This window comes from Pipra filicauda, unplaced genomic scaffold (genome assembly GCF_003945595.2).
Source record: "Pipra filicauda isolate LSUMZ 115617 unplaced genomic scaffold, ASM394559v2 scaffold149_size4050908_pilon, whole genome shotgun sequence".
Classification (NCBI taxonomy): Eukaryota; Metazoa; Chordata; class Aves; order Passeriformes; family Pipridae; genus Pipra; species Pipra filicauda.
Window position 1 is genome coordinate 3,790,230 of NW_024103984.1, and position 23,067 is coordinate 3,813,296.

Consider the following 23,067-nt stretch of genomic DNA (forward strand, 5'->3'; position numbering starts at 1 on the left):
TTCTAAAGATGTATTTGGGTAAGTGTCCTGCCCCAGCACAGAACCCTGCTGTCTATGGGTGCAGGGTTCCACCTGCAAGACCAATGACTACAAAACTGATGGCTGTTGAGGTGGATGTTATTTCTATAACTGCAGAACAGTTCAAATTAATGATTTTATTTGCTGACATATACTTACTTCATCATGTAACTCTAAGTACTCCCTATACTTTATGCTGTGCCTTCCAAAACATTACTTTCAAGTTGTGGCTAATTTGAACATAAGTGTATATTGGTCCCCAAAGACAAACATGTTTTTATGAAGACTGTTCTAGGAGACACCCAGAAACAGAAATTGATAGTGCAACTGAAGTTCTTCCTTTTTTCTGCTGTGGGATCAGTGATAGTAGAAATTGTTCGGTTCAAACTAAGGGCAGGTCAAAAGAAACTTTTATTCCCTTGTCCACTTCTATTCAAAAAAGTTTTTCAACATTATCTTAAATCTAGTAATTTTTTGTTTGTTTTTTATTTCATTGAAATCAGTGGAAACTAAACATGTACCCGAAGTTAAAAATGTGGTTTTAAGTATTTTCTTGGCATAGAATCAGAATAAAACATTGCAGAAAGGTGAACAGGGATGTCAAAATCTGTCTGTGTTAGAGAGGTCAACCATAATCTCCTACAGGAGTTGTTCAAGAGAAGAATGCATACTACTTATAACAGGGTTTCTTCTTTAAGGGATACAAATACTGTCTGACTTGCTTTCACATTTGATCTTATTGTATGTACCAAAATTCCTGAACAATGAATTAAGGAGTAAAGGCAAAATTCGTAGGTATTAGATGGCTGTGGGGAAAATAACAAATCCCAGTGTTTTCATAATGTTTACTAAAATACACACGGGAAACAAAATTCTGTTCATTAAGCAATGTTGTATTCTTTAGTAGCAGAACAATGACACCCTGTAGAAGTCAAACTGCAGTAAGTTCTAATGAAGAAAACAAACCAAATGAGCTCAAACTGCAGATAGACTGTTATCTGACCCTCCAGACTCATTTCAGCCTCTTCCTCAACACAGTGTTCCAGTTCAAGTAAATAATTCCCACTCTTGAGAATGAAAGTGCCATATGATATAGGGAGTTTGCAGAAATGTTACTCCTGACATTTGGGTGCAAAACATCCACTTATCCCTAAGTAGATATGGTGTCTTCTTTTCTTTTAATTACTTTTTTCTCATTTGGTACAGGATGTTTTCCTTATTTCTGTTTAGGGTACAGTGTTTTCTTATGACTGAGGAAGATTGGACTAAAGTATTCTCTTCTTGAATCAAGCAGTCACACAGAACACGTGATTTTAAGCAGTTGCTCACTAGTTAGGCTGTTGCTGTTCAGTTAAAACATCTTAGGTGTGAGCACAGAGCTGGGTCAGCCCCCCTGAGCTGGAGTTTAGTATAAGCTAGGTAATTTTACCCTCTCCAAATAAACCTCTCAATTCTGAATTTGCTAGAGCTTCTGGATGGTTTTCTCACAAGAGTTTGTCACAGGAGTCTAGCCCTGGTCCTGAAGAGCTCAGGTTAAAATGACTGTGGTCTAGTCATCTAGCCCTGAGAGACAGGGGCTGTCACTTCGAGCGAAACAAATCCAACAGGAGCATCACACTGTGGATCTTAGAGCAAGTGAGAGGGAGTAGGCATTTGCTTAGTGACCATTAGTAGATATAGATATTCAAATTGCTAACATGTAAGTGAAATGAACAGTTTTGGAGTAAAAAGCATCTCTTTTGAAAGGAAGCAGTAATCCTAAAAACCCTGGGAGACCTTTCTCCACCTCATCTCGGCCCGTTTCTTTCTGCAACAGCATTGCAACCTCTGAGTGTCATCTGACGTGGGGATGGTAGTTCTGAGAGTCAAATGTGTGGGGTTATGAGCAACAGAGCCACAGCTTTCTGTGCCTGAGTCATGGCAGGGGTCAGTGCAGCAAGGGCTTTTGTGCTTCACCCTTCAAAAGGCACAGATTACATATATCCTTTCCAGTTTTGCTAGGCCTTGTGTGAGCTACATGAGTAAAAAACCACTTTGCACACCAAGAGGTGCATCTTAATGAAGAATGGTAACATCATGATAATTAAACTTCCTGAAACCTCTCAGCTGAGTGTAAGATCTGAGCGTGCATGAGGTCTCACTATGATTCACACCTCTTTACTTAAACCGTGATGACAAATGTGGGTATTATTCTGTAAAATTGCTATTGCTCTACATTTAGTAGCTCTATTACAAGGACAGTGCTTAAAGAAGCTGCCACTGATGTGGGCAGTTGTTTAAAGCTAAAATATATCCTCTCTTATGTTTTAAGACATTTCTTTCCTGGAAGCGTATCTTTGAATATTCTTCACATCGTACTTATGCATTTACCAATAATTAAAACATTTTCAGTTGTTTACATCTTATAGTTGAATTGTTGCCCTTGTTGCCTGACAAATTGAATATACTATAACTTTTTTTGGTTCTAGACAGCTGTCTCATTTTAGAAATATTTTGAAGAATGTCTCTGGTTTTTGAATGAAATTATTTTTTATATTTTAATCATAAACTAAACAATTCTCAAACCTAATTCAGTAGTTATATTTCTTCACTCAAATAATAACTAGAGAGATGACATTAACAGTATATTTCTTAGAAAGCTTATGGAATTTATCCACTGAAAAATTTAGGCTAGGAAGACTGTAACATAAATATATGCCTTTTTAGTTCCAATCCCTCTTTTTGGTCTCCATTTCCACTCTGCCAGTGACCATTAGTCAGGCCTGGTCTCAAATCTGTAGCTGTCCCATTATGTATAATATTGTTGCAAGACTGCTGAGTCGGGGCTACACCAAGTAAAACTGGTAACTCCTCTTGTGTAGCTTCCAGCTATTAAACACCTCCCTAAATGCATCAGAAATCTGTAAGTGTTGTGGTGAAAAGACTCCGGTGAGCCAGTCAACTTGAAAAAAGAGCTACATCTTTAAAAATATTCACAAGGGCTTCACAAAGCAATCTAATAAAACTTGGATTTAGGTGGAGTATTAATAAGAATACTTGGGACTTTTTTAGTGGCAACTTTTTTAGGTGTAAAAATCAAAGTGCTCAAGCTACTGTATTAGGATTTAACATCAGTATTGTAAAGAATGTTCTGTTATCCCCTGTTTGACAAGGAAAGAGACCTGAGCTCAGACTTATTTTAATGAGCATGTGGGGAAAGATTATCAGCAAAGTGGTGGCAAATTCAGGAGAAAAACTATGGATTTTCCCTACCTGCCAACTCCCCTGCTTTAAGAAGGAGACAAATGCTTCATAAATCCAGAACGGCCTTTTAGCTCTACGTCTAGAACCTCTGGACATTAGGCAGAGAAATTCTTAGAAAAAGGTATAATATATATGGCTTTGGATATAATAAATTCTGGATGATACCTGCAGGTAGTAGGTACCCTACATCCTGTGTGCAGTGGCTTTGTGTCTGAGACGTGTGACAAGAAATCCCAGAGAGATATAGCAACCACTGCTTTTTAAATTTCGAAGGATGGTAGCTACGTTTTCATTGCCTTTTCTCATACCTTAAATATCACCAAATAAAAAATCATTACCCAGTAGACAAAATGACAGAGATGATGATTTCATCCAAATAATCCAATGCACATGTATAAAGTTCAGTGAGCATTCAATCAGAAATTATTATTTCAACTCTAATTCATCCACATTGTTCTCTATTAATAAAAATAGGATCTAACCAGCAGTACTGTCCTGGTAGGTGTTCCTAGTGTTCCTGGGTGGACAGTGAATCTCTGTAGGATCCAGCTGTGCTGCTGTATTAAGTATGGTACCTGACAGACCAGATCAGACCCCAGGCCCACCTAGTCCAGTAACCAAACTGTAACAGTGGCCAAAAGTGCCACCAGGGACAGGGGTGGAAAAGATGCAAGTCAGATGTGTTGGACCACAGCAGGCATCTATCTCACCCTGCTCCTCGAGACTGTGTGCTGCCTTACTGCTGAGATAAGAGTAACAATCAGGTGTTAGACCCGAGTTATTCAAGTGTATCTACTTGTGGATTACACTGCAATTGTAGTAAAAATGCAAGCACTGACACTTAATAGACTTTAAACCAACTAAATATCAGTTGATTTTGACACACGGTCGGGTTTTTTATTTAATATGGGCTAATAATATTAAAAATGTTACGGTTTAGGAAAAATAATTTTCTTTTTAGCTGTTAGTAAAGCAGTAAGGCTCTGTAAGACAAGCCATCAAGAAAATTTCCTCTGCTGTTGATGCCAATCTGAGAAAAAATTTTCTGCATTTTTTAAGAAACATACCGTAAGAAAAAACACTTAACTCACCTAGGATAACCAATCCCATTGAAACAGCATTTTTAGGCTTCCCATGTTTATATGAATTTTTATTTCTGATTTTTTTTTCCCAAGGTCTAGTTCCCTTTATGCAAAGGATAATCCATGATTCATGCATAGAAAATCATCTAATTGATGCAAGAAATACTTTGAACAAGATCACAGGAATGGCAACACCAGAACAGATTATTGGTCTGTTATGTCAGGCATTTGCTTGTGGGATGGCCTATATACTTGGGGGGAAAAAAATCCCAAAACAAAACAAAACAAGACCAAAAAACAACCCAAACCAAAAGCAATTTTACACATATAGGAGGCAACTTTGCAGTATTACACAATGAAAAAATCATCTGGCAGCCAAGAGCAATCACTATCTTTTCAACTGCACAGGGACAGATACTTCTTAAATATTTTTGTATATCCTGGGGGAAAAAAAAGAAAGAAAAAAATAGCTTATTGTACACTTTGACTGGTTTTTAAGTTCTATAAAAATGCAGGTTTTGGTGGTGGTCAGTACCAAAAGTAGGTCACATAGTGCGCAAAAAAAAGTATTTATGGTGGGCCGTAAGTATGCCTGAGCCAGCACCGAAGGAGTGAATTCTGCACTATCTTCATTAGAACAGAATGTTATTTCAGTTAAATAGCTTACATTTTGGTACTTTGCTTAGTTTTTTTTTTTTTTTAATTGAAAGCTCTGAATTGGGAGCGAGCACTGTCATTCGCAGGTGTTTCAAGGGCTGGCTTGTGATACTTGGCGCTTCCCTTACAACCCCGGCTTCTCGGCGTAGCTGCCCATTCACGAACGTCACGTTTTCTGAATCGCTGTAAACACCACGGCAACAGCAGAGAGCCCAGCCAGGGGCAGGGCTCAGGGGCCCAGCACACAGCGAAAATCACCTCGGCGTTGTGCCGCTTTCTGATGGGCCCCGGTGGCCGCCGGGTCCCCCCGCCGTGGCCGAGGCCGCGAACACGCTCCCGGCCCGGCGGTGCCCGCGAGGCGCCGCTCCCGCTCCCCGGGCAGGGCGGCGGGGCCGGGGCCGCCCCCGGGAGGGGCCGGGCGGGGGCGGTGCCGCCGCCGCCGATACAAAGGGCGGTGCGCGGCCAGAGCCGAGCCCGCAGCCTCGAAGCCTCCGGCCCCACAGAGCTCCGAGCCGGGCGTCGAGCGGCGCTCGGCCCCTCCGCGGCGGAGCGTCCCCGCCGCCCGCGCCGCATAAGGCCAAGGCTTTCCGACTTCAGCTACAGTGCTGGCTAAGTCGGGGAAGGCAACACGGAGAGAGCCGCGCGTCCCCCCCTCCTGTCGGCAGCGGGCAGCGGCGGATCGGGCCGGCATGGCGCGGGCAGCGGAGCCGCAGGGCCGGCGGCGCGGCGGTCAGTGCGCTCCCTCGGGTCCCGGGCGCGGGGGGGGCTCCGGACCGCGCCGTGTCCCCGGGGCGGCTCCGCTCCGAGCACCGTGTCGGGTCCCCCTCACGGCGGCGAAGTGCACCCGGTGCGTGCCGAAGTGCGGTGGATGTGCCCGCATCTCCTTTAGCATCTGTTTCTTGTTTCTCGTTTAGGATCTGTGGTTGCCTATTTTACGTCTGCAAAGTTTCTTCTTTATCTTGGGCATGCACTGTCCACTTGGGTAAGTAAAATATCGGCCTGGTAGAAGTAGGATTTTATTAATTTGTCCGTGACTCACCTGAGTTTTACTGGTAGTTTCCAAAAAAATCTTCACACACATCACACAAAGACAGAGGTCTGATTACAACACCTCGCTGTTAAGTCTTCGTAATCTTTATGTGATACATTGCAGTAGGTTCAGGTGTAGTGCAGAGTAGTGCAGTGCTCGCTTTCTGGAGGGCCTGGCTCTGTACCTTTTTGTACTTTTTAAATAACTACAGAACCAGTGAGACTCCTTAAAGAGGAGCAGAGAGAGAGTCAGTCCATTACGGTCCGTGTATCTGAAGGACTTGTATATTTACTAATGGGAAATGCTCAATGTTCGCAATGGTCCCATTGCTTCTTAGCAAACCCGATGACACTGTCAGGAGATGTCTCTTTTTCTGTAAAAACGTTTGCCTTCTGAAATGCTTTCCTTCTGTGCTAAAGTAACTCATTACACTAGCTTTTACTCAGTTGAAGGATACTACAAAAATCCAAACACCACCTTAAAATATGTATTAAAAAATAGACAGTGTGGTTCTATTCTATATAATAAAATTAAGAATTTAAGTCTCCATATAATGGCTTGATTAAAAAAAGAAGTGAAAAATTCTCCCCTAATATTCCTTGTTTTGCCTTTTAGTCCTGCATTTGGGTTCTTTTGATGTGTGCATTGAACAAATGGCTGATCTACAGTTACAACACTGCCTGCCTGATTCTGGCAGCTTCTTGCTTTCACTAACCTAAAGGGTCGTATTGACGTTTCTGTTGGTGGAAGAAGACTTTGAGTGGTATCAAACACATGTTTAAACAAGTGCAGTATTTTGGCAGTTGTTAATATTACTGAAGGAGCTGAGTGGTGATGTTTCTGTTTGGTTTGCTGCTTTTTAGAGGTCAGGGTTGTTACCTGCAGCAGTTTTTGTCAGTCATGCCCACGACCCCTGCTTGCTGCTCTGTGACGAGTGCTTCGAAGCTTGGCAGTAGGGTTGCTCTCAGAGTACATGAGTAAAGGTGACAAAGCAGAGTTTGAGAATAATGTTGCACACCATAACAAACATTAGACTGCAAAATATCTATTCAGCTGTTTAGCAATATTAATAATGTACTCCTGGTAGTGGTCTGGTAGGTTTTGTGCTGAAAATCTTGATTCAAAAACCCCTGACCAAGCCTGCTGAAACAACCTGCTGAAATAACAGAAATACATCTTATTTTATATCTCCTAAACTTTGCTATTCCTGTACTCTGGAGGTTTTTGATAATAGGAAAAATAAACAAATACCCACATCTTTAGAACTCCAAGTAATAGGTCATCTCTGTTCTAGAATGGCTCTGCCCACAATACAAAACCTGATAGAAATGGAGTTTTACTGTAACTGAGGGAGCTAATTAGGTTTCTGTGTTACTATGCCATTCCTAAATAAAAAGAAAAACCTGTAAATGATTAAACATGTCACAACTCAACAAATGTTGAGACTTGAACAAAGTCTAGACTCCGTCAGGCTCTGGCTGAGTAAAGCATTTGAACTGTGCTTGGCCTCGGGGATGTGCTCTGCTGAGCTGGAGTCTCAGACCTTATTGTATTTAATCCATGGCTGTCAATCCCTCAGCAGTAAAGAGGGAACAGGATGGAACTGGGTTTACCTTGTTGCTGCCAGGCCTAATGCTTCCCAGAAGGTCAGTTGGTTGCGATTTCCCAGCCTTATCTGTGCCCCTCAGACATCAGGAGGCCTGTCAGTAGATAGTAGCCTGGCTCCTGCTTAACTTGTTGGCTTCAGTTCTGAGGTGGGATTGTAAACGTTCCGTTTGAGGTGATTATAAGGATAATTATAAATAAAGAAGAGGAAGAGCTGTCTTGAAAAGGATAGTGAGGCTAAACATCTGTGGCCATTTAGAAGTTTTGAAATACCCACATTTTGAAGTGGGATTAGGTATATATAATCAAGGATTTGTCTGATTCTGAGGACCATGTTTGCTGTTTAAGTTTCAATAGAGCCTAGTTTGAGGTTATGTACCTGCTTCAAGCCTCTGTAATTCACTAATATTGTTCTTTTATGACACTCATTGATCTTTGCTTGCTCTTTATGGCTTTTAATTCTTGAAAGAAACTCATGCTTCCAGGCTGGAACAGCTTTGGTTGCCCCAGGAATTGTCTCTGTGGATTGGCCTGATCAAAATACTCTGAGTAAATGAATTGGATAAGGTTGAGCAATGTTTAAATGAACTGTATAGAAAAATCCTGGTTTCAATGGAGTCAAGGGAACCTTCCCATGAATTTCAAGTGAGATTCAGTTTTTAAATCTGACAGTAGTGTCTGGCACTGACTTTCTCATGCTTAGATTTTTTTTTAAAATGCCTTTTTCATCTTTTCAGAATTAGGCAGCTGAAACATCTCTACATAAAGAAAAAAACCAAACTTCTGTTGTGAAATGTTCTTGTGAAAGCACATTTTTGGCTCACTTTTCTAGCTTAATAAACAGTTATACAGGCTGATCAAAACTTAGTTCATCCAACTGCATGTATTTTAAGTGAAATACTTTAAAGTACCACCTCAGATTGTATTAAGTGAATGACTGACTTGGGAAATTATATCCCTGTGGACTTATTGCTGGGATATTTTCTATATATTTCTACTAACTAACCATGGAATATAAGTGGAGTATATTTACAGATGACTTTAGGTGTATCTCAACTGAAAATTGGTTTATTATATGTGTGAAGGGACATAAAAGATAATCATGCTTGTAGTAGGATTTTTCATTGGATTTAGTTAAAAAACATAATACCCAGAGTTTTTCTTTGAACAGATGAAATTTCTCTTTCCACATGATTGGAGTATAATTTTTTTCTGCCTATGGTTAGGGAAAAAAATATGAAGGTTTACACATTACAATGTTTACAGAAACCTCCTTCAGGGAGCTTGAATAACATTAAAAGGCAAATGCTTTTTGTGTCTGTACTATATTGAAGACTTTAATCAAAGTGCAGTTATTTTGAGTCTCCAAATAGCATGCTTTTTATGTATGTCTTGATTGCTGCGGTACGTGGTAAGTTAGATTTGGCAGGCTTTGCTTTTTAAAAGTACTTCTATTTTTACACCTCCCCCAGCCCTTAAGAATATTTGAGGTCCTTAGAAATTTGTACTATTTGCTGTATCACCCAGCAATTGTTTATTTAAGATAAGGCAGCAGAAGAAAACAGTTTTGTGTTTGATTTATAAAAGGCTAATGTTAAGGGGACCCTTATTAAACAACCTGTGTGCCTTAGAATAGTATGAATGATTTCTATTCATCTGCTCTGTTACTAATTACATAAAGCATTTTCTGTCATTCATTTCTTGCAATATAATAAAGTGAGATATGACTCCCATCATGTGACAGCAGAAAAACCCCTGAATAGTATGGAAATTACTTCACTTGCACATGTTCAGCAATTTGGGCTCCCTTTTTGTACCTGTAGCAAGTGGTATCAGAATGTGAAAATGTATTCTAAGCACTAGGTTAAACGAGCAATAAGTTAAATAGGCTGAACTAGCAATGAGTTTACAATAGATTAAATGAGCTCTGATATTCTACCTCTGAGTAATATGCCAATGCTTAACACGAAAATAGCTGAAGTCCATTGACTTAGGAAACTGTAGTTAACATTTCTCCATGTCTTTCCTAAATTGTATGACTTGCTTTCACTCGACTCACTCTTGTGTTTTAAAGCAGCACTTAAGCTTTGATCGTCTAAGAGCAAACTGTTGTCTCAAAGTTATTTAAATAGTGTCAATAATCAGTAAATCTGTTGTTAATATTTGATCTGTGCTGGGGAATTTATGTAAGCTTTTTGAGGCTTGTTGGATGTGGCTGATAATAGACTTGGTCCTGTAATACTATAATAGAAAATACCTGGGATTTTTGGATGTGGCGTTACAAGCTGTAATGATTCACTCGATTAGGACAGATGATCTTAGTGATACTGGGACAAAATCGATGGTGACAGGATACAGTAATAAAAAAAAAACCAAACAAAAACAACCACCCCCACTCCACCCTTGCATGCGTAACAAACCTTTATTTTCATACAGCTTCTTTGTCAGGGCGTTAGTAAAGCAGTGAACCTGTGTGCTTGCAGAGTGCAAACAGTAATGCTGCATGTGTGTGTTCTCTGTTACTCCCGCAGGGAGATCGCATGTGGCATTTTGCTGTGTCCGTATTCCTGGTGGAACTTTACGGGAACAGCTTACTCCTGACTGCGGTCTATGGACTGGTTGTGGCGGGATCTGTTCTTCTCCTGGGGGCCCTTATTGGAGACTGGGTGGACAAGAACTCCAGGCTCAAAGGTTAGATGTCTAGAGCAGGTTATTTGCTTAAGGATGGATCAAATTAATGTTAAAGCTGATTGAGTTAATTCCTCAAGTCACATAGGAGAATGGGGCTTGCTAATTTCTTTACAAGAAGGGCGGAGTAGAGTTTGAGTGGTGATGGTTACACAAAGATACTGTCTAAGATAGGAGGAAAACAGTTTTAAGTGGTGATTATGTGTTACTCAGGCTAAACCTGTGTGGTATGGAGAGATGCCTGGAAATGCAGAAGGTAAAAGCCCACAACTTTTACAGACCAGGCTCTTTACAGTCTAACACTAACATACACTTGCACTATTTGTTGTCTTCTGTCAGGATACAAACATCTTTCACTTCAGTGTGAACACACACTGCATTTGCATAATACGTATTTTAAAAATGTATGCTCTAGCCTGTTATATAAAGAAAATGGCATCAAGTTCTTCAATATGAGTTTTTACTTTCCAAAAGTTTACAAAATAGCATCCATCCATGGTAGGTTGAAGATAAGTTTTAGATGTTTGAGCTAGGCTTTTACTACTGGAAAGATAGTATCAGCATTTAAACAGACTTTGATTGAGAAAAGACCTACTTGGACTGTGAATCAAGAGCTACAAAGTTACATCAGACATCAATTTGTTTCTCTAAGACAATGGAAGATTAAGATGCAATATGAAGTAGACTTTTGCTGCTTATATTTTAGGAAGACTAGGAAAATAAAATTATTTAAGGAAACTGTGCATGTTCCTTAATTACGTCCTCCCTAAGGTTATAGTTACCTCATTCTTATTTCATAACTGTTGTTCTCTGTTTTGATTTAAAACAGTGGCCCAGACATCCTTGATCGTACAGAATGCATCTGTCATCCTGTGTGGTATTATCCTGATGATTATCTTCTTGTTTAAGACACAACTCTTGACATTATACCATGGATGGCTTCTTGTGAGTGCTTGAACTTGTTAATAAGAAATTATTTTACAAAGAACTTTGGGGAGCATGGGAGATGGATGAATTTTTATTTTTTTTTTCCTCTAGTCTGTTTAGACATTTCTGGGAGCTAAAACTGGCAAATGAAATTGAGCTTGTTGGGTAAACAGATATGATTGTTTTCTGCCAGGAATTGTAAAGTAGACCTGATCTTGTTTTGTGTGAATAATAATGCCAAAATGTGTGAATTCAAATGTAAAATCCTTTTCTGCTTGTGCAGGAGGTGGAGATTTTTCTTCATGAGTTTTCTCATGTTGTAACTCTTTCCCCCCCTCTCCAGACGGTGTGCTATATCCTGGTTATCACAATAGCAAATATTGCCAATTTGGCCAGCACTGCCACAGCAATCACGATTCAGAGGGACTGGATTGTTGTGGTTGCTGGGGAAGACAGAAGCAAACTGGCAGGTGAAATATGTTGCCTTTTTAATACTTTACATGTCTTACTTTCCAAGCTTGGGGTTTTTTTATTGTTGTTGTTGTTGTTTTCCTAGACTGGAGTTTTACAGATATTAGTGCATCTTTGAGTTCCAGATATTATGATAAAACATCAAGTCAAGGGGCAGCCTTTATTTTGCTCTTCCTTGCTCTGACTGAGATCAGAAATTACTCTTGTGATTACAATTCACTTAGGCATCCCTAAACTTATTTTGTCCTCTTTTTAGACCTGCTGCAGATCTGTCAGGAAAACTAGTCTTGCTGAACAAGCCAAGTGTTGCAATACTTTATTTTTAGGTCCCTGGAATGAAACAGAAAACTCTTGCATAACTGGGCTCCTCTCATAGGGATCCAAGAGGTACATGAGAATGAAGTCCAGAACAGTTAAGTAGGTGGATCAGGATATTGCCAGTAGGTAACACTGTACATGCAGACACACTGGAAATCTTCTATTTCTCTAGAATTAGATGTCTAACTCAGAGCTGTGAACACCTTTCTTCAGTCGTCAAAGGAAAGTAGAGCTTCCAATTCCATCTGATACTTTTAATCTTTGACCACAGACTTAATCATCTTTTTTTTGCCTAGAAAATATTTTTACTTCCCCCCACCCTTTCCTTGCGTAGTAGCACTGGTACTATTAGAAGAGAGAATGAGTTCTCATTCAAATTCTACTGCAGCTTGGTAGTCATGACACTACTTGGGTGTTGGAGTTTGGGAACCTCCCCAAGGATGCATTGAGTCTGGCTCTCCTTTGCTGGGGATACTCTTGGCCCCAAGGCAAATCACACCAAGGGGTGTATGATGGGTCTTTGGCTCTGCTGCTCCTCTGGCTGTAACAGACAGGGAAGCAGCACTTCCACAGTGAATTTGATCAGATTATATGGGCTCTGAATCAACCCCATAAAGGGACTTGAGCCTTCTCAGATAGAGGAACCGATACTGAACTGCAAACACAGAACAGTGCAGCTTAACATTACCAAGACATTTATAGCTTACTAGCTCTGCAACTAAAGTTAGTCTGACACAGTTGAAATAATTCCAGGCCTAGATAGCATTTCAGCTTCTGGACTCTGATTTTGTATGAAGCTGCTAAATTGCCCATAAAGTTTGGAATCCTTTTAGGGATTTGAATCCTCTATTCCAGATTTTTACTTGATGTTTATCTTCAGTGAAGGAATATTACTTACCCATCTTATCCAGGAAAGGGTAATTCTAAGATGCATTGGAAGTGCCATACTTTAATTTTTCAGTATACAAATTTTCCCCTGTAGTCTTTTATTCTGACCTTGCTGTCCCTTTCTAGGTCATGCCTTTTGTAGAGCAGCAGTACAGGTGAACTTTCTTCATGCATGTGAATCACAGGTAGAAAAATAGCAGCTGTCTGTAAGAGTCTTAGTTTTAATAGTTCTCATTAACCTTTCTTCCTGTGTCAGATCTTACTCAGCAAATCATCTCCCCAGTGCCTGTCCTGCATACCACAGCTGAGATAAGGCACAGACCACACCTGCAGAGAACTGCCTGGGAGGCAGTCCTGCCTCTTCACTGCTTCATGGTCTTGGGCACAATTGTATGACCCCATAGATTTTGTACTGAAAAATCAGGCAAGAGGTTACTCTAAATTCTCATTCAAAAACAGCCACTGAATTAAGCACCTTAGTTCAACAGATTTATCTAAAAGATCCCTTCCAGGCTGAATAGGGTTGTTTTGCGTTTAATTGTGATTTAACTTGGAGATTTGAAGTTCCCTGACTTAAAATAACGAAGTGCCAGCATTGACTTTGCGGCAAATACTGTTGTCCATGTCTGCTCTGCTACCTTTCCTCAAAGAGGAGCCTAAGTTATGCAAGTTAGTGATAAAAAATTCCCTTGGCTTCCCCTTCTTCATTGGCATTAATTAGTTTTCCTATTCACTCTTATTTTGTACCTTTCCTGAGTGGAAATATTAGCCTTCCTCAAATACTGAAAAACCAAAGCTCAGCTCTTGGAGTTTCTAAAACAAAGTATTATGCAGACATCTAACTTAATTATTTGACTGAGAGTTACCTAGATTAACACTGAATTGACTTAGAATTCTAAATATAATAACATAAATGTTTCTTTGAATGGCGAGGAATAATTCTCTATAGGTTCAGTAAAGCAGCTTCGTACTGATGTACAGTTTCACTTGTCCTTCAAAAGCTCTAATTTCATAGTAGAACTCTAAAATGGGCTTGAGATGTACTTCTAAGCAGCCTGAAGCCCTGATATGTGAAACCCTTGAGTGTCAAGCAACTTGTAGGAGTGGAACAATGGCACTACTAATTGGGAACTCAGAGGAGCCTGGAGGGTTTAATGGCACTGAGGTGGCTAAGATTGAGGAGAGTGAGACATCCCCTCCCAGCAAGTGGAAGATGCGTTTGTTCTAAGCATGGACTGCTTGTTTTGACTGTTAACATCAAAGTGTGGAACAGAAAGGAGCGAGGACTTTGCTCAGTAAGATCTGAGAATGCCTACAACTGCCATCAACCAGTGTGACTCAACAAGGAAAGGTAAAGCCATTTCAAAGGTCTGCTGCTATCGTGGTGGTGCTGTTGTCACCAGTTGTTAGCAGTAAGTGAAGGAGACTAAGAAATATGTGTTGCAGTATTGGGAGATAGTTTCAGCAACTACTATCTTTACAGGAAAGAATTCCACCTAATGAGATTGCTGGAATTGTGCATGCTAGGTTTGAGTGTTACAGAGAGAGACTTAGGAGTCCACAAGATCATTGCCATGATATGTAAAGGTGATCTGATCTCAGGACCAGCAGTTTTACCTGCAGAATTACACTTTCAGTGTAAACCCAGCATGCTTAACCTAGAAGACCTCATGCAGGCAAAACTGGCAGGAGTAGGGATTTGGCTTAGAAACACCTTGGTTGATGGCAGTAAACTTAAACACTTGAACACTCTGAAGGTGCCTCTGGTTTCTCCCGTTGGAACCACTTACAGTCAGAGCAAGACTACTTAGCTTGATGTTTGTGCGTGTGTAATCCACTCTTATGTTAGTGAATATTTAACTGTAAGTGTTCCACAGTTATTTCATGTCATCATAATTTCTGACAGATATGAATGCCACAATAAGAAGAATTGATCAGTTGACCAACATCTTGGCCCCAATGGCGGTTGGTCAGATAATGACGTTTGGCTCCCCGATGATTGGCTGTGGATTCATTTCTGGCTGGAACCTGATGTCGATGTGTGTGGAATATCTGCTGCTCTGGAAGGTTTATCAGAAAACCCCTACTCTGGCTCTCAAATCTGCCAAAGCTGAAGAATCAGAACTGAAACAGCTGAATGTAACAAAAGGTACTGAAAACACAGAAGTAACTGTTCAAATTTACAGTATATTAATTGTATCAGTCAAATGAAGTGTTGACTTCTCTACAGACACTGTTTTGAGGCTATATAGCTTTCTACTCAGAGCTTGGAGGTTTCAGGTTTTGGACATAAATACCAGAGACTCTAATATAAGTAACAATACTTAGTGCAGCTGTTGGAGGAATTCCATAAAATACAGCCGAAGAATGATCTCCCTCCTCTTATTTAACCCTTTAGAGTAGGTGTGCCCTCTAACTTAGGGCTGATTGTAAGGAATGCTCCTGTTCATCTGTACCATAGCTAATAATCTGGACAAAGCCCTTGGCTTTGTAGTTTCTAAGGGAAAAAACAGCCTCTATAAGACTATTTCTTGCTAACTCATTTCTACTTATACATAGTACTAACATGCTTTCAGGAGGTTGTAGAATAGGTGGTCTAGCCTGGCAGGCTTGAATGCTGTGCTGCATGAAATGGTGGAGGAATAAAAAAATCTACTTTGACCTTCAATTTTGCTTTCTTGGCCAAGCAGAACTAATGAGGTTTACAGTGTAGATGGCTATGACTATGGCTATTCCTATAAGCAGCCTTAAAATTGGTACTAACACTACTTCAGGTAGACTGAATATTAGCAATAAAAATTGTTTCAGAAGCATGAATTATTTCTATGAATTATTTGAAGTGTTAGATACTGGAATACCAAACGTAAGTGTTTTCTCATTTTTAAGGTAGCAGTATGTGAATGCTACTGAAAGCTCGTCTCATGGGCTCCAAAAACCAATAGGTTGCAATTTTTGGGTTTTTTTAAGAAATATGAGGAATTCCTGCTTTTTGTTTAAATGCTAGCTAGCAATTTTTGCTCAATATAAGGTGAGATAGGAAGCTGCTATTAAAAGTACTGAAGAGACGTATCTGGCCAGCCATCAGATCCATTGTGGTAATGGCTGGTCTAGTAAGCTCTTGGACTAGGCTGATGGCAGTCCAGGGTAGGGGAACAAAATAGAGTGTAAAAGGCTCCATGGCTTTGGAACTGGCTCTTAATGACTTCTGAAAAATGAAGCATTTAGCAAATGTCAATATGTAGGAAACACCTCTTAATCTTTGCCATTGCAGTGTCTGATTTTAGTAGGAGACTTGTATTTTTAAAGATTTCAAGAATACTTCATTTCTCACTATATGTGGAGTTAGTTTTAAGCTTAACAGTGTAAAAACACTGCGCAGGCACCCAGACATTTGTAGAGTTTCTATTCATATTACTAAATGTAAATACTGCTATGGGGTTTTTGGATTATTTTTTTTTTGGTGCCTTTTTCCTATATTACAGTGAAAATAAAATTGTAGAAAAGCCTGGTTTGAAGGGTTTTTTTAAGTCAAGCTTTGAAAACTTTCGCCTCTGGATAGGCTTCAGCCTTAGTTCTTCTACCATGACATGAGATATTGACAGGTGTTTAAGTATTCCCTTCTTTCTGCAATTAGTGTATTTAAGCATACAAAACTATGTTAAAATGTCAACTAACATTAGCTTTTGTTAAACAAATAATTTCTTTATGAAAATGGAGCATTCAGTCGCAAGCCTAGGAGCAGGCAGTGCTTTCTTCTATCACAGTTCAATTAAATAAGCAGGAGTGTAAATTGATAGGGATAAATTTTACTTGATCTTGCCCTACAGGTGGGATTTTTAGGACACTTTTAAAATTATTTAGGTAATTAAGAGAGAGCTTGGTCGTGGTGTTTAACTGATGCACTTCTGCAGAAGTGAACTTGCTGTCTGTCGGTTTACACCGTGCGCTTTCCAGGCAGGAGTGTATCTGACAGCTGCCTTTCTGTTCACAGAGAGTGACATGAAACCTGCTGAAGGAGTGCAGTTAATTGTTGAGAAAGATGTAACTGGCTTTGAGCCCCAACAGGAGAAGGAAGTCGGCTGCGCTGCCCGCATTGCTGAACCCTTCATAACGTTCCGCGACGGATGGGTCGCGTACTACAACCAGCCGGTGTTTCTTGCAGGCATGGGTCTTGCATTTCTGTACATGACTGTTCTGGGCTTTGATTGTATCACTACAGGCTATGCATACACTCAGGGGCTGAGTGGCTCCGTGCTAAGCCTCCTCATGGGTGCCTCGGCAGTCACTGGAATCATGGGAACAGTAGCTTTCACTTGGCTTCGTCGCAAGTGTGGCCTCGTCCGCACAGGCCTCATTTCTGGACTTGCTCAGTTTGCTTGTCTGATCTTATGTGTCATCTCTGTATTTATGCCTGGAAGTCCTATGGATTTGACTGTTTCCCCATTTGCTGACATCAGTGCCAGGCTATTTGAAAATGAGCCATTACCTACTATAGCATCTCCAGAACCTGAAATGATTTTGGCAACTGGAATGCCCAACTTGTTAAACGGGTCTACTACTCCTGCTAACAGCGACCCAGAGATGAGTCCTGAGCCCGTGCCTTTGATCTCTGTCAGTCTCCTGTTTGCAGGAGTCATTGCTGCTAGAGTTGGTGAGTATTATGTCTCTATTAAGATTTTGTTTATTAACTGCTTTTCATTTTAAAGATTGCAGTGCCTGTCAACTAAAGACAAATTTTAATTTAGAATTTAGGCTATATTTGAAGTGTTGTATCACGTTTCTAAGGCTAATTGATTATACTTCACAAAAAATGATCACCAGGGCAAAGAATGAAGTACTAATTTCTTGTACATTGTATGTCACTAATGGGAAAAAGTTACCACATTTGGAGATGAATGTAACTGGTTTTTTGGAATGCTCATCTCAATGATATTCTATCACAACCAAATGAAACTGTTACTAGGAAACAGAACTAAACACATCTGCTGTCAAAACCTTCAAACTCTGCAGTTTACTAAATTAATCAGTTTACTAAATTGTCTAATCTCAGAGTTTAGAATAGAAACTTGATTCAGACAGCTTAATTTTTTGAGGAATTGCTGGTTAGCGTAGTATTAGTATTTGTCAACAGCAGAAGCAGTCAAATGCATGAATGTAATGAACAGTAACTGTCATTTGTAGAATCTTTGTACTTAATTTCTGCAGGTCTTGCTGAATTGAGGAGGAATAAAATACTTGATTCACATGTCTTAGGTTTGTTTGCAAGATAAACTTTTAAAGCTGAATCATTAATGGACTAAAACAGTACGGAAGTTAGTGTCAACTGAGACCATTTTAAATTTTGTATTCTGCATAGTTTAAACATGTTTAATTCTTTTGCAGACATCTTTTGCAAAACTCAGTGGTTGTAGCTAGCATGAATACACAGTAAATAGCTGTAAACCAGCTATTTAAACAAGGAAAAGATGAGAGAAATATTAACTTCATAGACATGTTGAAGCAAGATATGACAGGCAAGTTAATGTGTCAAGCTGTATTATTTCAGGAAATATTAGTAAAAGGAAAGTAAATTGCTCTTGACTGTGAGTGTGAAATCAATTCTAGTCATACAAGAGGATATCTTATTCTGTGCATTTTTGGCAGAAATTAGCATTTGGAAGGAGGAATTGTATTGTGCCAGTGATGAAAGCTTACCATGAGAATCCCAGTTGCATGGATAACTCTTTTTTTTTTTTATTATTTTTTTCCTCTCCATAGGCCTTTGGTCCTTCGATTTGACTGTCACACAGTTACTCCAGGAAAATGTGGTAGAATCTGAAAGAGGCATCATAAATGGTGTCCAAAACTCCATGAATTATCTTCTTGATTTGCTGCACTTCATCATGGTCATCTTGGCCCCAAACCCTGAAGCTTTTGGCTTATTGGTGCTTATTTCTGTGTCTTTTGTTGCAATGGGCCACATAATGTACTTCAGATTTGCCCAAAAAACCTTGGGAAAACAACTGTTTGTTTGTTGCACTCCTGATCCCAAAACAGCCCCTGACAGTTCACCACCTGGTAATACATCTACTGTCTGAAAGGATCCACTTATCCACTTCACTTACTAACTTTGCTGCACAAATATCATGGTTAAGCATGTATACTCCCTTTTTATGACCCTGTCTGAGGTGTTTCTCTAGAGTTGAATGCATAACTTAGCTGTCTGGGGAAGCTGTCCCAAGAGAGAAAATTTGTATTACAGCGACTCTGTAAAAAGGCTTCACTTCTGGCAGAGGACAGCCCAGTTGGATCTTGACAGCTGTTGTATCAAAGGATCCCCAGCAGTCATATGTCTAGTGTTTGATCTCAAAAATAATGTTGAAGTTGTGTTGCTGACCCCCACAGTGATACTGTTTGGTGGTTATAACTAGTCAGTTTGCTCAAATTCTGAACAGTTCTTGTGTTCTCTGAGTAAAATGAAGGGTTTTTTCAGTTGCTTCATAATAACTCATACAGTATTTGGGGGTTTTTTTTGGAGTTTTTCTCCAATATTCCCATACCATGAACGGTTCTGCTCCCCTGCCTTCTTTAAATTGGTATAAAGGTCCTTTATAAATGTTGGACTTTGATGGTCCTTGTGGGTCCCTTCCAATTCAGAATATTCTGTGATCTTTTGTAGATTCCTGAAGTGGACTCTTAAGTTTTTGATGTTTTCCCAAAACCATTATAGTATTTTATCTGTTTTGGTTTAACTTTATGGAAACACCTTTGCAGGCTTTTTTGCATGTTTCCTTACAAATTAGACAAGTGTTAGGTACAAGATATTGTATTACACTTTTGTTGCACTTCATAGAGTGAAACAGCCTCATTTAGCAGAAGCTATTGATGTAACATTACAGAGCATGGCTTTTTAATTGCAAATTGCAGGTTTGCTCAGGCTTGTAGCAGAAAGTGCTAAGGTCAGGAGTACTGGTACAGAAAGATAAATTCTAGTGCTAACTTAGTTTTTTGCCTTAGAGTACAAGCAGCTTTAATAAATTTTCCAATATATCAGGCTTTAATAGAGTTTCTGAAAACAATTGCATTTGAAAATACTTAATATTTCAGGCAAAAGAAAGTGGATTACTTGCATTTATGTAGTGTGTATATGAGTTTTGGCTTTGTTCTAAAATATCGCTTAAACCAATGAGATGGTGGACTGTGCGACCCTCTAAAGCTGACACATCCCTCTGTTCAAGAAGTTCTTGCATTTTTGCTTTTGTTTCTTTACCCTGCATGTGTGCTAACACAGTATTTCCATAGCCATTAGCCCTATGTGCACTCTTGTGGAAGCTGTGCACTTTGCTTTCTCAGTAGAGTTGAACCAGGTGGTGTTTTGAGTTTTCCTATGGCATGGCAGTCTGACTTCTAGACTTCAATATTGGTAAAATGTTTGTTTGCAAAATAAGTAGTATGCAAAAAAATGTCAGCAACTTGTGAAAAGTATCCTCTAACTTTTAAGGTTTTGGTTTTTTTTTTACTTTAGGTACTGTCCTTCACAGTCATATGTGTTGCCAGACTTCAACCCTGGAATGTGTGTGAACTCCATTGAAATTAAAGGCGTTACACCAGGGCTGAATCTAGGCCATTCATCACAATTTTTGTTAACAATTGCATTCTCTATCAAACTAAATAGAATGTAAAGAACCTCTAGTGGTCTTTGTCTCAGATACAATGTTTTGTAAGGGGAGTGAAAGTGAATTAATGGGAATCCAGTGTGCAACCAATGGACTCGTAGCCCACATTTTTCAATACCTGGATGTAACAGTTTTCTCTAGTGGACCAAAACCAATAATTACTCTATGTTGCTGAAAGTTTCTCAGGGATGTTTTCACTAGGTTTGTAAGTGTTTATACTTTGACCAAGCACTGGCAGGTTTTTTTTTTGATATAATGAAGTAAAACGTGTAATTTAGAGTAGGTTTAAAATTTGTGACTCAATTCCGAGTGTAACTTAAGGAAAAGGGAATTTTGCCATCAGGAGAATTTGTCAGAAGACAAAACAAGCTTATCTAGATTTGTAGAACAAATATACCCAAAGGATAGCCTATATGGTATAAGTACACTAGTAAATAAAACACCTTTGATGTGCCAAATATGTTTTCTCATGTGTATCTAGTTTAAATTGGGACCAGATTTTAATATTGCTAAATATAAATCAAAGCAGTCCAGATGTCAGCAAATGCCTCTATACTGCACTTTGAACATCTGAATGCCACTGTGTATAATTGAACTCCCTGACCACCAGGGAAACAAAGCTGAAAATGCAGCCTTTTCTGGACTGTCTGCAGCCCACAGAACCCAGCGTGCCTAAAACTTAATGCCATAGCACTAAGCATCAAACATCCCAGAGAGGATGTATTCCTGAAGTTTGGAGAGCTCCAAAAGCATAACAAAGAAAGCTGGGAGCATGTAATGTACCTGCCTGTTCCCAAAATGTTTTAGTGTTTGTTTGGTTTTTTTTCCAAGGGCAATTTAGGTGTACTTAAATTGAGTAGCAATTTGTTTCATAAGTAGTTCCACTAGAGAGTGCAGTCAGGATCTCGAGCCAAAAACCATAATATTAAGAGGGGAGTGGACCTTTGTATTTTGTGCATATGTTAGGATTCATATATGCAGATCACAGCTGGAAGGCAGGACAATCCTACAGTAAAAAAGTGGATGCTAGCTTTAAGAGGAATAAGGAGGTCTACATTAGAAATCTGGTGTGTATTGGTCTGAGTTGGATGTCAAAAAATGTTTGCTGCTTGAGCACAGCCCATTTGTGTGCAAGTCTAAGATGTACACAGACACCTGTACTTGTTAGTGCTTTGGAGCAACGTGGAGCCTGAAGTCTTACTTAGCAGGACTTTCATAAAGTAAGCATTTTTGGCCTTGTATTTATTTATTTTTTTAAAAAATGTGTCCAAATTGGATGAAAACTGCCCTTAAAAATGTTCGCACTAGAAATTAATCTTACCAGAATATTTTATTATACAACCTTATGCTGGACATAGTATTGATTTATGTATTGTTAAAGCTAATGAATAAATTTGCATAAAACCTTATTTGTCCTGTATCATTTAGTTTGGGGGATGCTGGTGTGCTACATTTAGCATCGGTCCTGTGGATGAAGGTTTTCAGTATCATGGGATGGAACAGCCATGAAGCACAAACAAAAAGCACTGAGGAAGCAGCAAATGTCAAGTGTAGTCAAAACCTTTCAATGGCCCTATAACTCTTCAGTGCATTGCTTTTTATTTTTATCACAGTGGTAATGTAAGGCACAATATTTGAAGATGAAGTTGTGGTATTGAAACTGCGGCCCAGGTCCTGCGTTGGTCATAGAGCAGTTTTGTGTCAGCCTGCAGAGCAACAGAAAGCAAATGATTTTACCTTCCCACTCATCTTTTTCCCAGACTGAATTTGAGGTAATGGCCTTCTGTAGCAGCAACCTGTAGGGGAGAGAACCCTAGGCGTAGGAGTGCTCACAGATAAATGTAATACTTTTGACACTCAAAATTAAATACAGGAGTGCTTCTGGTTATGTGTAGTTAGGATACCTTTGCATGATGAATTGATCTTTAGAAGGATACTATGTTAATTCCCTAGGATTTCTTGGAACTGATTCATCCTTGAACTAGAGGTTTGCCTAAAAAAACACCTTTATGGTTTGTCCCTGGTTGTGTTACTACCTTTTTATTTTTCTGTGGGAATTAGAGTTAGTAGTAGTAATTGTTTGTTCCCATGTGCAAATTAGAATGGGGTGAGTTAGAACTACAGGCTTCATTGCATGTATCAGACTTGTGGCATTAGGGTAAGTGATGTTTCTCTAAGAGTTATCCTTAATGTCAATGTGAAAGTCAGATTACCAAGTTTCATTTTTAGCAATGTTTGCCCCCATCACTGCCACTTACAAACTAAGACAAGTGTTAGAATATTGACTTGGAAATACAGTTACACGTATCCACTTCTGTAGGTACAAAAGTACAAAGAAAAAGAATTGTGACTACTGTGAAGTATGCTAAGTGGACAAACCCCACTTTTTTAACCCTTCACAATTTACCCTTTGGTGGTTTCACTGTTTTCCTTCACTCAGTTCACATTTTGGAAAGTTCAGAGATTTTTAAGCCCCTGTGGAATT

General features: G+C 39.5%; 1 protein-coding gene across 1 annotated transcript; it reads left to right on the plus strand.

Annotated features, from left to right (window-relative positions):
• Window positions 1-5,463: 5,463 nt before the first annotated feature.
• Window positions 5,464-21,991, plus strand: SLC40A1 (solute carrier family 40 member 1). Its single transcript, XM_027737527.2, has 8 exons — window positions 5,464-5,729; window positions 5,915-5,982; window positions 10,167-10,326; window positions 11,153-11,268; window positions 11,594-11,720; window positions 14,834-15,076; window positions 16,919-17,578; window positions 18,685-21,991. The coding sequence occupies exons 1-8, from the start codon at window positions 5,690-5,692 to the stop codon at window positions 19,002-19,004; spliced, it is 1,734 nt and encodes a 577-aa protein (XP_027593328.1). The 5' UTR covers window positions 5,464-5,689; the 3' UTR covers window positions 19,005-21,991.
• The last annotated feature ends 1,076 nt before the right edge of the window (window positions 21,992-23,067 follow it).